At 39.7% G+C, this 16,600-nt stretch overlaps 3 protein-coding genes and 1 pseudogene across 5 annotated transcripts; 3 read left to right on the top strand and 1 right to left on the bottom strand.

Annotated features, from left to right (window-relative positions):
- Positions 1–1,467: 1,467 nt before the first annotated feature.
- LOC117618452 lies at positions 1,468–7,084 on the top strand (annotated as a pseudogene).
- Positions 7,085–7,218: 134 nt separating this feature from the next.
- Positions 7,219–9,108, bottom strand: LOC117618773. Of its 3 annotated transcripts, none has more exons than XM_034348499.1 (2): positions 8,596–9,108; positions 7,219–7,677 (listed from the first exon to the last, which is right to left on the bottom strand). In XM_034348499.1, exons 1-2 carry the CDS (start codon positions 8,964–8,966, stop codon positions 7,572–7,574), a joined length of 477 nt encoding a protein of 158 aa, XP_034204390.1. In that variant the 5' UTR covers positions 8,967–9,108; the 3' UTR covers positions 7,219–7,571. The 3 variants fall into 3 exon arrangements, with proteins under 3 accessions (XP_034204390.1, XP_034204389.1, XP_034204388.1); XM_034348498.1 differs by having other exon boundaries at positions 7,560–7,937; XM_034348497.1 differs by having other exon boundaries at positions 7,560–7,937; positions 8,601–9,108.
- Positions 9,109–9,155: 47 nt separating this feature from the next.
- LOC117620130 lies at positions 9,156–13,399 on the top strand. The gene is made up of 3 exons (XM_034350246.1): positions 9,156–11,646; positions 11,764–11,955; positions 12,521–13,399. The coding sequence occupies exons 1-3, from the start codon at positions 9,179–9,181 to the stop codon at positions 13,092–13,094; spliced, it is 3,234 nt and encodes a 1,077-aa protein (XP_034206137.1). The 5' UTR covers positions 9,156–9,178; the 3' UTR covers positions 13,095–13,399.
- Positions 13,400–13,473: 74 nt separating this feature from the next.
- LOC117617048 (putative pentatricopeptide repeat-containing protein At3g49142) lies at positions 13,474–15,789 on the top strand. The gene has a single exon (XM_034346290.1). The coding sequence runs from the start codon at positions 13,508–13,510 to the stop codon at positions 15,542–15,544; it is 2,037 nt and encodes a 678-aa protein (XP_034202181.1). The 5' UTR covers positions 13,474–13,507; the 3' UTR covers positions 15,545–15,789.
- Positions 15,790–16,600: the final 811 nt, after the last annotated feature.

The following is a 16,600-nucleotide window of genomic DNA, read 5'->3' as shown; positions in this document are numbered from 1 at the left end:
AACAAACCCAAAAAAAAACCCAAAAAATGATAGCTAGCCTTATTGAATTTAATATTGATTATTAAATTACTTTGATGCCCTATTGAGTGCTTTGGGTATTTTTATGAGATTTTGGGGTTGGGCTTGTTTTAAGAAATTGATGGCAGTTTTGTAATTTATAAGAAGTTAAAAACTTTTTTGTTATGTTGTAAATGGGCTTTGGGTGTGTTTCTAAAGTCCATTTTATATAAGGTATTTTTATAATTTGGGCCCCCATATTAGGTATAATAGTGAATCTCCCTATTAATTATGCATGGCAGAAAAATAAAAAAAATGTGAAAAGCGTGAAAAGTAAGGGGCAGGACAAAGGCAAAACCGAGTTATTATAAGATTGGGTGGTAGCATCATGCAGCAATGACATATGATATGGCAAATTAATGATGGCGGTGATCTGTTTCCTGTATCTAAATCTTCTATCTACTACTAGCACTACTATATTTTTCAGATCCTGTCGGTTGTATATTAAAATAAATAATTATGATCTATATAATGAATGTGTATTTATTTATTTATTTATTTTGTCGTATATTCATATTATAATATATTAGACTAGTAACACTACGTAGCAGTATGATCCTCACACTAGACAATGAATGATTAATAAAGATGATCATGTATGAGCAACACACATATATAATCAAAATTTATGTTTTTTTCAGGCTCCTTTTTGCATCAACAATTACAGGAGCCCCCACCTGACGTTTAATAAACAAATGCCTCAACGGCATGCATCTTCTAAACTCGGCGAAAAGAGGAAAATAAAAGATAAAAACAGGTCATGTATGCATCTTCTGAATTAAATTGGGGTGCACTTGGATGAACTGCATGCTTTGTTTAGATGGGACTGGAGGCCCGGGTTGCTCCTGATCGATGGACAAATGAATATGTAACCTCTTCAATGCTCTGCATTTTTGCAGATCACAGAACCATTAATTGGGGTGGTTGATCAGTTAATGGCTTGGACCTTATAATATACAAGGATGGGTGGCGGATGCCTACTTTCATATCTTTTTCCAGTTTTTGGCCATACCCTTCTGTAGCTTCAACAACAACTTGCACAACTACAGATCAGCTTGATATAATTCACACACACACATATTATGATATCTTTTCATTTTATGATTCATAGCTAACTAGCTAGGTCCAATTAGTCTTAATTTAATTGAATGAGACAAATTAATTAATTATATAGGGCAAGTTTTATTAATATATGCATTTCCAATTAGAGATCCAATATTAGTTTTATGTGAGTATATATGACACCATGCTCATTCTGATGTTATAATATCATATTCGACTTCAATTTGCTGTCAGGATAGTTTGACATGCAATGCAAACATGCACTTGACTACTATGCTCATTTCCAATTAGAGAGTTCTTCAGGGCCCTTCCACTATTCAAAAGGCTTTCAAGACAGTTGGGGTGCCGATGGATGCAGAGTCCTCATCAAAAGCTGTTCACATTCCTCCCCGATTACAAGGCTTTTCGGGTTTGCAAATGGTCTCTGCCATTGTTAGTGGCTGCCTTGGAATTGTCTACTTGTTCTTGGGCATCTGGACTTTAGAAGAGAAGCTGAGGAATACACATACTGCTTTGCCTTTGAATTGGTGGCTACTTACTTTGTGTCAAGGCTTCACATGGATGGTTGTTAGTTGGTTTAACTATAAGCATCCGGGGAAAACAACTTCCAAGACAACCGTCAAGGCTGCTGTCTATCCTTGCATTCTTGTTTTCTGGAATTGTCTATGCTCTATTGCTGTTTTCGGTCATTTTCAGAAAAGAATTTTCTGTGGTGACTGTTTTAGATGTCCTGTCATTTCCAGCAGCAACATTGCTGCTGTTATCTGTTCATAAGGGCTATAAATATGATGATGGTTATTCGAGCCTCGATAGCAATAAACTTTTTATGCCTCTGAATGGTGAGACCAATCAGATTAGTAAAGATGACCATGTTACACCATTTAGCAAAGCTGGATTTTTCAGTAAAGCCTCACTTTGGTGGCTAAATTCATTGATGAAAAACGGTAGGGAGAAAACTCTAGACAACGAAGATATACCCAAGTTGCGCAAGGAAGATCGAGCAGAAAGTTGTTACTTGAAGTTCTTGGAGCAACTGAACAAACAGACACAAATTGAACCTTCTTCCCAACCTTCAGTACTGAAGACAATTATCATATGCCACTTGAAAGAGATTTTCCTGTCTGGTTTCTTAGCTTTGTTAAAGATACGCACTCTCTCTGCTGCTCCTCTGCTGCTTAATGCCTTCATTTTGGTTGCTGAGGGAAAAGAAAGTTTCAGATATGAAGGTTATGTGTTAACCTTATCACTTTTCCTTTCAAAGACCATAGAATCCTTATCGCAAAGGCAGTGGTACTTCCGATCCAGGCTTATTGGTATGAAAATTAGGTCTTAGCTCACTGCAGCCATTTACAAGAAGCAATTGAGATTGTCTAATGCTGCTAAGTTGATACACTCAGGTGGTGAGATAATGAACTATGTTACAGTGGATGCTTATAGGATTGGTGAATTCCCATTTTGGTTCCATCAAACTTGGACAACTATCCTCCAGCTCTGTCTTGCATTGGTAATTTTTTTCCGTGCCGTTGGACTAGCTACATTTGCATCATTGGTGGTGATAGTTTTGACTGTGGTTTGCAATGCTCCACTTGCTAAGTTGCAACATAAGTTTCAGAGTAAGCTTATGGTGGCCCAAGAAAGACTGAAGGCTAGTTCTGAGGCACTTGTGAACATGAAGGTGTTGAAGCTATATGCATGGGAAACCCATTTCAAAAATGCAATAGAGAAATTAAGGAAGGAGGAGCAGAAATGGTTGTCTGTAGTGCAGTTAAGAAAAGCATATAATACTTATCTGTTTTGGTCATCTCCTGTTCGGGTCTCTGCTGCAACATTTGGAGCATGTTACTTTCTCAAGGTTCCATTGCATGCAAATAATGTTTTCACTTTCGTAGTAACTTTACGCCTTGTTCAGAACCCAATTAGATCTATTCCTGAGGTTATTGGGGTTGTCATTCAAGCCAAGGTTGCATTTGAACGCATTGTAAAATTCCTTGAGGCACCAGAACTGCAGACTACTTATGTGTGGAAGAGCAACATGGAGAATGTAAACCACTCTATTATTATCAAGTCAGCTAGTTTCTCATGGAAGGAGAATTTATCGAAAACCACTCTGAGAAATGTGAGTTTAGATATTAGGCCTGGTGAAAGGGTGGCTATATGTGGAGAAGTTGGCTCAGGCAAATCAAGCCTTCTAGCTGCTATTCTCGGAGAAGTTCCAAATGTTGCAGGAAATGTCAGTTGCTTGATATTTTTATTTTCGCTTGATAACTAGAAAATACAATTAAGTTTTGTGAGAAATCTCTCAACTGATATCACCTTGCAGCTTAAGTCAGGCCAATCTTGTTGCTATTTTTCTTTGAAAAAAAAAAAGATATAGAAAAGTATCATCATAAAATTCTCGTTGTGACTTTCAGATTCAAGCTTTGGGAAAGATTGCTTATGTTTCTCAAACAGCATGGATCCAGACAGGGACAATACAAGAAAACATTTTATTTGGTTCTGCTATGGCTAGTCAAAGATACCGAGAGACACTTGAGAGATGTTCACTTGTAAAAGACCTTGAGCTACTTCCCTATGGTGACGTAACTGAAATAGGGGAGAGAGGGGTCAATCTGAGCGGTGGTCAAAAGCAGCGTATTCAACTTGCCCGTGCTCTCTATCAGAATGCTGATATATATCTCTTGGATGATCCATACAGTGCTGTTGATGCACATACCGCTACAAACTTATTCAATGTAAACACACTTTCCCTAACACAGGCAGTGCCTTTGTTGATTAACTTCTGGCTTTTGGCGAAAGCTAACTTTCACATTGGCAGGAATATGTTATGGAAGCACTTTCAGGGAAGACAGTCTTGCTTGTGACCCATCAAGTTGATTTCATGCCAGCATTTGATTCTGTTTTGGTTAGTCTACTTTCAATTCTATACTATTTTCCCCTTCTTTTTTTTTTTTTTTTTTTTCCTCTTAAGATAAATCATTTACTATAAATTTCCTATCCCAAGCACCCTTCAGCCCAGAAAGCATTGTCATTCAACCTAAGAGGGTTATAGTTACTTACTTATGCATTGTCTTTCAAACACTAATCATACTCTCGATAAGACTCGATAGTCATTTAACAAGCAGAAGCTATTAACTTTAAGTTATATTCTGTTGACAGTTGATGTTAGATGGGGAAATTCTACATGCAGCTCCTTATCACCATCTATTGGCTTCAAGCCAAGAATTTCAAGACCTTGTCAATGCACACAAAGAAACTGCTGGTTCTGAAAGGCTTGCAGATGCCTCTTCTGCCAAAAGTACAATGTCATGCAGAGAGATTAAGAAGTAGTATTTAAAAAAGCAACTTAGAGCATCTAAAGGTGACCAATTGATCAAACAAGAAGAGAAAGAAACAGGAGACATAGGTTTGAAGCCATTCATACAGTATCTGAAACAGAAGAGTGGGCTCTTGTACTTCTCAACGGCAGTTTTTTTACACCTCATTTTCGTTATTAGTCAGATAGTACAGAACTCTTGGATGGCTACTAATGTTGATAATCCCGATGTTAGCACCTTGCGATTGATCGTGGTTTACTTGTTGATTGGATTTTCTGCAACATTTGTTTTACTGTTCAGGTCTCTTACAACAGTTTTTTTGGGTCTTGAGGCATCAAAGTCTTTATTCTCACAGCTACTAAACTCCCTTTTCCGTGCACCTACGTCTTTTTATGACTCAACACCTCCGGGAAGGATATTTTGTCGGGTAGGCATTTTCAAACAGAAAGTTTGGTTATATGTTAGGAGGAATTCAAGGAACTAATACTTTTACGGACGCCTTTTCTCATATAGGTTTCATCTGATCTGAGTATCGTAGATCTTGATATTCCATTCAACTTAGTCTTTGCTTGTGGGGCTGCCATCAATGCTTCTTGCAATCTCATAGTACTTGCTGTTGTTACCTGGCAAGTTCTCTTGGTCTGCATGCCAATGGTCTATCTGGCAATTCGCCTACAGGTAATGCTAAGCCAAAGCTATATTCCTTTAACGGGCTAGCAGATGTTTTCTGCATGTTATGAGTAGTGATGATACAACATTTCTTATTTTCAGAAATATTACTTTTCCACTGCAAAAGAGTTGATGCGGATCAATGGGACAACTAAGTCCCTTGTAGCAAACCATCTAGTGGAGTCTGTTTCAGGAGCCATTACAATAAGAGCTTTCAATGAAGAAGAGCGGTTCTTGGCGAAGAATTTTAACATCATTGACACGAATGCAAGTCCTTTTTTTCACAGTTTTTCGGCAAATGAATGATTTATCCAATGGTTAGAAATAATTAGCGCAGCAGTTCTTGCTTCTGCAGCACTCTGCATGAGTTTGCTTCCTCCTGGAACATTTAGCTCTGGTAAGCTTTTAAAAATTCTCCTGTTGTTGTTGCTATCTTCTAGTAATTTAGTCATCTCTTATGGGCTTATACCAATTACTAATACTATGATACTGCAGGATTCATTGGAATGGCACTTTCTTATGGTCTTTCGTTGAACATTTCCTTGATGTATTCAATTCAGAACCAGTGCACTATAGCAAATTACATCATTTCCGTTGAAAGACTAAATCAATACACACATATACCGAGTGAAGCCCCTGAAATAGTAGAAGGAAACCGTCCCCAAGCCAATTGGCCGGACGTAGGTAAAGTGGAGATACAAAATTTGCAGGTATACATTGGTTGCTGTAGTGTTAAAACTGACTACGGCTAGTATTAAAGAAGGTTACTGATAATTTTGACATCAAAACAGATCAGATATAGGACAGATACACCACTTGTTCTTCGTGGGATCAGTTGCATTTTTGAAGGAGGACACAAGATTGGTATTGTTGGTCGAACTGGCAGTGGGAAGTCGACTCTCATTGGTGCTCTGTTTCGTCTGGTGGAGCCAGCTGGGGGGAAGATTATAGTTGATGGCATTGACATCTCTACAATCGGACTTCATGATCTGAGGTCACGTTTTGGAATAATACCTCAAGATCCTACTCTCTTCAATGGGACTGTGAGATAAAATTTGGATCCCTTATCCCAACATTCAGACCAGGAAATATGGGAGGTACTAGTCAAGTCCTATAATGCTTGTTTTCTGTAATATTCGGTTTTGAATGTTGATAGTATGGTTGCAAATTTGAACTAAGCAAAGAGTTATCTGTAGATTATGAAGGTTCTTGGGAAGTGTCAGCTTCGAGATGCTGTTCAGGAGAAGGGCGGCTTAGACTCCTCAGGTAAGTTTTGATATATCAGTGTGTGATGTGCAATTTTTCCTGTTAATTGTGATCAGCAGCAGCGACGGATTGACCTGTTTTGCAGTTGTAGATGATGGATCAAATTGGAGCATGGGACAAAGGCAATTGTTCTGTTTGGGGCGTGCTCTTTTGAGGAGAAGTCGGGTACTTGTGCTTGATGAAGCAACAGCATCAATTGACAACGCCACTGATATGATTCTACAGAAAACTATACGGACCGAGTTTGCAGATTGTACCGTGATTACGGTAGCTCACAGGATACCTACTGTGATGGATTGCACAATGGTTCTTACCATTAGTGACGGTGAGCTTCACTTTCTCTATATCCTCTGTTTTCTTTCCTGGGATATCCTCTCTTTTAAATATCCTTCTCACCCAAGCAGAGAATATACGCCTGTTTTATTCAATCATAATTGTTCAAGAAATACCAGAAAAAACTGTAGGGAATGCTTTTATCCATTTCAGGACAAACAGTGGAGTATGATGAGCCAATGAAGTTAATGAAAAGGAAGGCTCGGTATTTTGGCAGCTTGTCAAGGAATACTGGTCTCATCTCCAATCTGCAGAATCACATTGAGTGTATCGATGGGGTAGCAGAGAGATGAATGAAACATGATGAAAAGCAGGATTGATGCAAACTATTACAATAATTGCTAGCTTGGAGAAGTGCACAGTGGGGGGAGGAGATGAGGATTGGGAGATCATGTTATAGGTTGTGTAGCTGAATCCCGGCCGTAAGGCAATGAAAAATAATCGGCTATTTAGTGGAGAACAGAGTCATTTCTTGCAGGAGATTTGAAACTCAAGAGAAGGAAAATAAAATCCAGGATTAATAAAAGAGAAGTACACATTCAATTTTATTACCAAACGAAGGTATACATTCAATTTGAAAATTGTCTACAGCATTTGCACCACTAAGCACCTCCCTAGCTCTAACCTAAAATAATGATTCTTCTGATCACAAAGGCTCTTATCACACAACTAGTTTAAGTTACAACTAACAAATAGCCCATTATTCATCTCAAAGTTCTCGTATGAATAGGCTGATAGGTACTTTCATAAGAATAGAAAGTAACCTATTCACAAAAGTCCATCAACCAATGAAGCAATCAGCGCCTTCAGGGAGCTCAATAAATTCAGAAGAGCAAACAACCAGGCCAACAGGAGCAATCTCTGTTGTGCTCAAGGTCCTCCAAGCACTGCATTCTCGATGTCCTCTCTGCTCAGTGCATAACTAAATCTCCTCTCCACATCCTTTTCAAGATTACCCGGTCCGGTCTTTAGATACCTGAATCACCAGTGCAGTATCCAACAGCGGTAACATTTGATATAACAAAAATGTTTAGAAAAAAAAAAAAAGAGCATCATCAAGAAGAAAAGAAAGGAGGATACAGAGCCACGTGAATGGGAAAACCTAGAGCTGGTGCAGGGTAATACGAACACTTCCAAGTATTCAGCCATTCGTCTACCCCGTTTTCACCTCCATCTTTTCCCACAACCTCAAGCTTCCCACTTTCAACCATCTCCACCATTTCCTATCCTGTATAACTATCCCATGGCATCAAGTGGACAGTGTCAATTGACTATTCAAGAACCTTTGGATGCGATAAGGAGACTTAGCAGCATATCCAATCCTAAACTCTCCTACCATTTATAGCACAAGAGTCATACCATTTCCATTCTATAGTTTCAGGGGAGCCTTGTAACCACAAGTTGACACCTTCCCCAAATTTCTGAGAATAGACATTAATGCCTGCAATCCCAGTCGCGCTGAACCAAATTTTTTGTTCAAAAACAAGTTTCTACTTTAGGTAGCATTTACACCATTTGAGAGTAGACCAGTCTCACCGCAAAAATTCACCATGCATACTACTCCTTCAGTGAAAATTCAATATCCAATTCAATTGTCTCTTGCATCATTAATAGTGTAAGCACTTAACCTCCAACATAGAATACGTATAACTCAATTTGACCCATGCCCAACAACCAGGCGAGAAATCACAACAAAACAAAGTGTAAAGTGTATAAATTTCTTTTGAATCTCATTAAATTCATGAACTTTTTTCTAGAAAATTACCTCTAAAACCCTAACTACACCACCAACCAATCAAGCTCCAATACTCGAACTAAAACACATTTGCACGAACACAGCCAATCTCAAAAACACAAAATACCAGAAACCCGGCTGAGAAAACAGAAAACCAACCTTACATAGAGATCGGTGACGTCGAGTGAGAGCTGGGCCTGCCACTCTGGCTTCTCAACCAGCCAAACGGCCCGGTCCTCTTTGCTCTGGTAAAACCCCAAGTTCCTAAGCCAGGCCTCAATGCAAGGGAGGCTGTGAGAGTACAGAGGCTTCTTCTTGTCCGGTAGCCTCTTCAGCCACTCGTCCTCCGGGGCTGAGAGCTCTTCTTCTGCCTCAGAGGGCTTTGAAAATACTGGGACTGAGAGCTTTCTTGAAGAGTGAGTGAGGGGATATGGGGTTATTTTTGGTAAAAGTGAAGGATAAGGACTTGGGTATTTTGAGGAAGGCATAGAAGAGAAGATGATGAACTGAGAAACAGAAATAGTGTACATGATTTTAATTAATACCCAATTTAGACTTGAGAATTTTACGGAGAAGTTTGCAGCTTTCAGGTTTGAAGAGAGAGTTTGAAACAGAGCACACCAAGCTCATTATATTCTTCCATCTTTGAGTTTGGGGAAGGATAGAGCAGCACAACACAACAATAAAATGCTACCCTTTTTTTTCAACTGAAAAAGAAAGAAAAAGAAAAAAGAGAATTGAGATGGGCCGAGGCCCAACTCAGCCAAGTGGGCTGTGGTATTGCCGCCAAATTTTGGTTTCCCCCCCAAGCGTCTTCTACGCCGTCGTTTTTCTCTGGAAACGACGTCGTATTTTCGCTTCCGCCTCTCCCTTAATTCCTCATTTTCACCTTCTTCTTCTCTGTAGCCAAAGTCCGTCTCTTTCTATGTGTGTCAAAAAAAAATCGATGGCATCTGATCCAAACTCCGGTGACCCAATCACCGACTACAGCCAAACGCAGCGCATAGTGCTCCTCGTAGACCTAAACCCACTGCTCGATATCCAAGACCCAACTCCATTTCTGACCTCTCTTCTCTCCTCCATTAAAACCCTTCTCTCCTTCCCTCCACTCTCCTCTTCTCTCTTTGCCTTCAGACTCTTCTTTTCATCTCTCTCTCCACTGCTCTCCTCCTTCAAGCTCCCCACTTCTCTTTCCCTCTCTTTTCATCTCCCTACCCCCACTTTAGTTTCCCTCTCCCAAGCCCTCAATTCCCTCCCCGCATTTCACCAAGACCCATCATTGCCTAATTCCTCTACGCCCCGGGCTTCGTGCCTCGCCGCCTCCTTGCGCCAGCTTGTGCATGACTATGCCTGGGACCCCGTGATCTGTGATTCAGCCACGGGTATGTTTTCAAATTGTGATTCTGTTGCTGTAAGGTCTAATCTAGTTGTTCTGTTTTCGCCCCTTTGTATGTCTGTAAACTGTTTGTCAGAATTCCTGAATGTGGGAGTGGATGATGAGTCTTTGGAAAATGTGAATGTGTTTTGCAAGAGATTTCGCGGTTTATTTGAGAATATAAATAATGCATTTGTCAGTCGAGATATTCAATGTGGTTGGGTTGATGTCAGGTACAAATTAGAATGTGGTCAGGATAAGGTTGGGAATGATGAGGATAGGATGCGATTTGGGTTTCTCATGAGTGGGATTAGGAGTTTGGGATGGGGATTTTGTTCGACGGATTCAATTGTTCTTGGTTCTGCTCTTGTTCCTTTTGGATTGATTTATCCAGAGATTGGGATTTCACCGAAGTTTTTTGGTTGTAATGATTGTCATAAGAAAGTCTACACGCATCTGAGTCTCGAGATATTAGATGTTATCGGGAAGCCTTTGGAATGCAAGTTTTGTGATCTTAAATTGGTTGATTTGAAGATGTTTCCTAGAAATACAGCAGACGATGTTTTCTTTTCCCTGGAAATCATGAATTCACAACCAAGAGGAGATGAACTGAAGAAAATGTTCTGGGAAAATTTTGGCAGTGGTGTGACAAAATTCCAGGTTAAGGCTTTGCAAAAGTACAATGAGTTTTTGAAAATCAAGGGGCAGTTATCTGATCCTCTTCTTGTAAGTGAAGTTTCGGAAAAACTTGGTAAAGATGGAAAAGAAAGTTCTGTCAATCTTTTTGCAGATAAGGTTCTTGAGATGCTACAAATGGACTTGGGTGAGATTGTGCAGAGAAAATCGGCACCGATTTGGGAGATTCTCTTGAGTTTCTTATATAGGTATGGTCAGGGAGCATTAGTGTCTCTTTCAAATGACAGTGGTGTATCATATACGGGAATCCTTAAGCCTTTCACAGTTTCTTCGGCTCTGCTGTTTATTGTGGACGAAGGATTTCACCCTCAGGAAAAAGTGTATGATAATGGTGGAGGAAATGTGGACCAATTAAGTCCAAAGATGAACAATGAGATTTGCAAACCGAATGCTGATTTGAATCAAACTGAGCCTTCACCATCTAATAAGCATTCTGCAGGCAAGGACGGAAGGAAGTGGAATAACAAAAGAAAATCAAATTTGCTACAAGACCTCACATGGAGTGCCTTCTGTAAGGCAGCATTTGAACACACAGAGCTAGGTTTAGAAGAGGTTTACTTTGTCAGGGAATGTAATAACTCAAAAAAGATGAGATTTCTGAAATGCTGGATGAAACAGATTAAAAAGTCTAGCCTCATAATAGAGAAAGAATCCCAGACATTCCAGTCCAATAAAAAAGAGATGAACAATAGGTTGGATAACTTGCACCAAGAAAGTGAACAGCCAGTTCCTTCATCTGCTTCAGTTGGAGAAAATTCTTTAACTGTGGCTTCCGGAATACAGAATGAAGCTGATCTGGAATTTAGATCAGAAACCTCGGAAGACTTTTTCAGTAATCTATCCAATAAGATCCAACAAGGACTTGAATATGAAGCAGTGGACTTGGGGGCTTTGGCATATCGGCTTGTGAATTCATCCATATTTTGGTTAAAGCAAAAGTGTGACAAAGAACCCCTTTCAGAGAGTCGAACTCCTCTTCTAAAATCTGGTGATACTGATTATTTGGTTGCTGCTGAGATGTTAAAACTTTTACTGAGAGATCCCAAGGATATCAATGCAAGGCACAAAAGCAGTGGTCTATCTTTTAAAGCATCTGGTTCAGAATCTGAAGGACTTACTTCAGGAAAAATAGTTCGAGAGTATCCTTTCTTATTTATCACTTAACTAATTTTTGTATTATGCATTAATCCAGTTATATCTCAACTATTGTGAAAATTTGTCTCTGCTTATGTTCACTTTTCCTTCACGCGTACTAGATATGAATTGCAGATATTTTTCCGGATGGAGATACTACAGTCAGAGGTTGGTGCAACTATTGCAGAGTCTATGAAACAGAAGTTTGTAAAACATATTTGCTCATTTTTGGAGAAAATTCGGTGTCATCTGGATGGAGGCTTCTTTGGTAACTGGAGCATAGATGATTACGTTGAAAATATCATAAAAAGCAGGTAATGAGTTTGTACCAGAGTTGAAAACTCCTAACCATGAATTGTAATCTTTACCATCTATAATGGATGTTGAAAACTCAATAGTGGATGAATGCTTTTCTGAGACTTCATGGCTTTGTCTTAAAGGCCAGAGCACACTACATCCAATCTATTGTTCATATCTCAACAAATACACATTTCCGGTGCACTGTTCCACTTTCCTGTGGGATATTATTACTCATCTAACAAATGGTGTCTTATGTACCTGTGCAATTATGCAAGATTTAAGGAAAGAAGCTTTCTTTATTATTCTAGATGAATTAAGTGTATTTCCTTGTTAGTGTAGATTTGCAAGATATAGGCCAGTTATGCACATCTTACCTATGTTTCTCTGAATGAGTGTGGAATACGTATACAGCTTTTGCAATAACATATTAGTCTACAGTATGATCGTTGAGGTGATGGAACTTACACAATCCATTCCTCTGTCATTAGTTTTCCACAAGTACGTTTGCAGGCGCTGCATTTGTGTCTGAAGAAGGAAGGGTAAGTGGATGGACTAATCTTTGAATTCCCAAATTTTCAGGTACTGTGAGACACTTGAAGATGTGGTTCACAGAATCTATACAAAAATGGATTTGTTGCTGTTTGCTGATGAGGAACCCCCTAATAATTTACTCAACAGTGAGGATAGCAATCAATCCTACAGAGAAAAACCAGAGAGAGATGAAGTGGATGAAAATAATGGAATCAAGGAATCAGTATCAGCAGAAGATGAGCCCCTTCGTCCGCTGAAAATTGAAAATGCAAGACCCAGTGCCCAAGAGATTAAACAAAAGGAGCATGCTCACAAGTTAATTGAAGCCCAAGAGAGGAGAGAGAGAGCTCGGAGATTTGCTTCTTTTACGAGAGGGATGCCTGATTTGCAGAGAATTTGGGCCCCAAAACAGCCGAAGGCATCGAAACCAAAGTCAAATCCTCATCGAAAGCGGTTTAAAAGGAAGGACCATAGAGGTTCCTGTGATGACAGAGTATGTGAAACCCCAATGTCAGGAAACAAACGTTCATGCCAACAGGGCAGCTGCTTTGATGATAAAGACTATGGTAATGAGTCATGCGGTGGTTCTGTTTCTAAAGCATTGTTTCAGGATGACCAGTGAATGGAGCTGCAATGCAATGATGTGAATTCTCCTCCGATCATTTGCCAAATAGACACTGGAAGCATATATATGCAAGTCTACCCAAAAGCAGCTCAACTTAACCAGTTCATTGAAGTGCAACTTTTCTTTTTAACTCTAATTTTATTACCAATTTTCTGTAAAATGGTTCTTTTATTCTTTTAGCGACATGCAAGATGAAAGTGCCGTTGGTTATCACTGAGCGCATATTTCATTTGCTCAGCTCTATACATTTCTGAATTTGAACTGCATAAAAATTAATAAAAAATATGTGATTTTTTTTTTTCTGCTTAGTGTTCCTTTATGTTGGGGGAGGGGTTCAGACAGAGTCTTCAACATGCAAGTCTAATCTAAACTAAACTAAACCCATCTTCAAAAACACCACACTCCAATTCATGAAAGTCGTCACTCCCATTTCCCGCCAATTCTCAACTGCCAAACAACTACAAGCCTTGACATCATCGATCAGAAAAGCCGAACCTGCCCCTCGGGACCCAGCTCTTGCAGCTCAAGTGTTCGGTAAAATATTGGACCAAGACCCAGATATCAGAACGTTGAAGGAACTCCATTCAAGCATCGTTGTCAATCAACGTCTCCGCTCGGACGTATCACTAGGTATCAAACTCATGAGAGCTTATGCTGCCTGCGGAGAACCAAGAATCACACGCCACCTATTCGATAGAATTCCTGAGAAGAATGTCGTGTTCTTTAATGTCATGATCAGGAGCTATGTAAACAACCATTTGTACCACGATGCTCTTCTTGTTTACAAAACTATGTCTCACAATGGTTTTGACCCTGATAATTATACATACCCTTGTGTCCTAAAGGCATGTTCTGGGTCAGATAATTTGTGGGTCGGGTTGCAAATTCATGGCGCTGTTGTGAAAGTTGGCCTTGACATGAATTTGTTTATTGGAAATGGTCTGATTGCTATGTATGGCAAATGCCGTTGTTTAGTGGAAGCTTGGAGCGTTCTTGATCAGATGCCTTGCAGAGATGTGGTTTCTTGTAATTCTATGGTTGCTGGGTATGCGCAAAATGGATGGTTTAATGATGCATTAGAAGTTTGTAGGGAAATGGAGGCATTCAAGCTTAAACCAGATGCTGGCACCATGGCTAGCCTATTCCCGGCTGTGACTAATACTTCAGCTGACAATGTTTTGTATGTTAAGGAGATGTTTATGAAATTGGCTAAAAAGAGTTTGGTTTCGTGGAATGTGATGATAGCAGTGTATGTGAATAATTCAATGCCTGGTGAAGCAGTTGATCTTTTCTTACAGTTGGAGGTGAGTGGGATAGAACCTGATGCAGTCACAATTGCCAGTGTTCTTCCTGCTTGTGGGGATCTTTCAGCTCTGTTGTTAGGGAAGCGAATTCATGAATATGTTGAGAGAAAGAGACTTAGGCCAAATTTGTTATTGGAGAATGCATTGATTGACATGTATGCAAAGTGTGGATGTTTACAAGATGCAAGAGAAGTGTTTGATGCGATGAAATTTCAGGATGTTGTATCGTGGACTTCCATGATGTCTGCATATGGCAGGTGTGGACAAGGTCATGATGCTGTGGCACTTTTTCGGAAAATGCAAGACTCAGGCGTGAGTCCTGATTCAATTGCATTTGTATCAGTTATGGCGGCTTGCAGCCATGCTGGATTGTTAGAAGAGGGGCAGTATTACTTTAACTTGATGACCAAGGAGTGCAGGATAGAGCCTAGGATAGAACACTGTGCTTGCATGGTAGATCTTTTAGGGCGTGCTGGGAGAGTGGATGAGGCATATAGTTTTGTCAAACAGATGTCTCTGGAGCCTAATGAAAGAGTGTGGGGTGCTCTGCTTAGTGCTTGCCGGGTATACTCTAACATGAATGTTGGACTTCTAGCCGCTGATCGCCTTTTCCAATTGGCTCCAGAGCAGTCTGGCTATTATGTCCTGTTATCAAACATTTATGCAAAAGCTGGTAGATGGCAAGATGTCACAACTGTGCGATCAATAATGAAGAGCAGAGGAATCAAGAAAATACCCGGTGTTAGCAATGTTGAGCTCAAAGATCAGGTTCACACTTTTCTTGCTGGTGACAGATCACATCCTGAGTCAAAAGAGATATATGAAGAATTAGATGTTTTGGTAGGGAAAATGAAGGAGTTGGGTTATGTTCCTGAGACTGATTCGGCTCTTCATGATGTTGAGGAGGAGGAGAAGGAATGCCATCTTGCAGTTCACAGTGAGAAGTTGGCAATTGTCTTTGCCATTCTGAATACAGACCCCGGGAAGGCAATCAGAATTACCAAGAATCTTCGTGTTTGTGGAGATTGCCATATTGCTATTAAGCTCATCTCTAAAATAGCCAAACGGGAAATTGTTGTCAGGGATACTAATCGGTTCCACCACTTCAAGGATGGTATATGTTCTTGTGGAGATTATTGGTGACTTGTGAGCCTCCAACCACTAATATCAAGATTTTGCCCCACACTTGGTACTTCTTAAAGCATTCAAGTTTCTGATAGAAACTAAAGGAAGGACTGTGAATGTTGACTCCAATTGTCGAACATTATGTGATTGTAGAGAACCCTTGCCGGCTGCAATTGGTCAGAGGACTCTAATATCTTCTCATTGATAGTTTGATACATATGAATTGTAATTTGAGTATCTTCTAATAAATATTGTTTGATACATATTTTTCCCTCTCTCTGTTTGATAGTCTGTTGCAAAGGTGATAACTCGTGTTTTGGGGTTCTAACTTCTGATGGTCTGCCTTGTCCACCTCTTGCTGCATCTGTTGTTAGTTAATGTCTCTTACTAGCTAGTTTGCTGTTCTAGACTCCGATGGACTCTAGCATTGTCTGGCCCTGTATTGTTAATTGTTCTTGTTTCTGATGGCTTTTCGTCGCTTTTGCTTTCTGTTTGTATCTCTATTCCAGACCCAAAAAAAAAAGAGAGAAAAAAACTCGCTTTTGGACATCGTTATTTCAGGGGACAGAGCCAAACTCCAGAGAATCATCATTTACATAATCTTTCTCATCAATTTTTTTTTTTCTCTTACCAAAAAGCTGATCACAATAAGTTAATCAGAAGAACATTAGAGCTATGGTGAAACGGATTACATGTACACTTGGTCCTCCTTGCAGATGATTTTCTTAATTATTTTCTTAATTATTTCCTTTGTGTTGTGGAAGCACCAGGAGACTGCTAGCATTGTAATTAGGTCAAAGTCCTTGGTTTCCCACCGCTTAAAGTCCAAGATATACACAGCAAAGCAGCCAGATAATTTGGCAACTTCTTGGATGGTGCTGGGAATTTATGCTCCTTGGGATATAGTATATGCCATTTAGTTACAGCAGACAGTCCAAACGTACATGTGATGATAAGGCAGTGTTGATTCTCCACGTATTGCTTCTAGATTGTCTCTCATAAATTTTTGTCAAATTTGAAGGTTTTGCGGTTTTCACCTACAGTTAGCCACGCAATTTAATCTCCCATTAACAC

Source organism: Prunus dulcis, chromosome 2 (assembly GCF_902201215.1).
Source record: "Prunus dulcis chromosome 2, ALMONDv2, whole genome shotgun sequence".
NCBI lineage: Eukaryota > Viridiplantae > Streptophyta > Magnoliopsida > Rosales > Rosaceae > Prunus > Prunus dulcis.
This window is presented reverse-complemented; position numbering and strand designations above follow the sequence as displayed.

Bases quoted from the DNA above. Each gene is read 5' to 3' on its own strand.
- LOC117618773 (XM_034348499.1), bottom strand. From the start codon at position 8,966: ATGTACACTATTTCTGTTTCTCAGTTCATCATCTTCTCTTCTATGCCT. The intron at 7,678-8,595 runs GTTGGTTTTCTG...CTGGTGATTCAG, and splicing joins GTCACCGATCTCTATGTAAG to GTATCTAAAGACCGGACCGG.
- LOC117620130 (XM_034350246.1), top strand. From the start codon at position 9,179: ATGGGCCGAGGCCCAACTCAGCCAAGTGGGCTGTGGTATTGCCGCCAA. The intron at 11,647-11,763 runs GTATCCTTTCTT...CACGCGTACTAG, and splicing joins TCAGGAAAAATAGTTCGAGA to ATATGAATTGCAGATATTTT. The intron at 11,956-12,520 runs GTAATGAGTTTG...CCAAATTTTCAG, and splicing joins GAAAATATCATAAAAAGCAG to GTACTGTGAGACACTTGAAG.
- LOC117617048 (XM_034346290.1), top strand. From the start codon at position 13,508: ATGAAAGTCGTCACTCCCATTTCCCGCCAATTCTCAACTGCCAAACAA.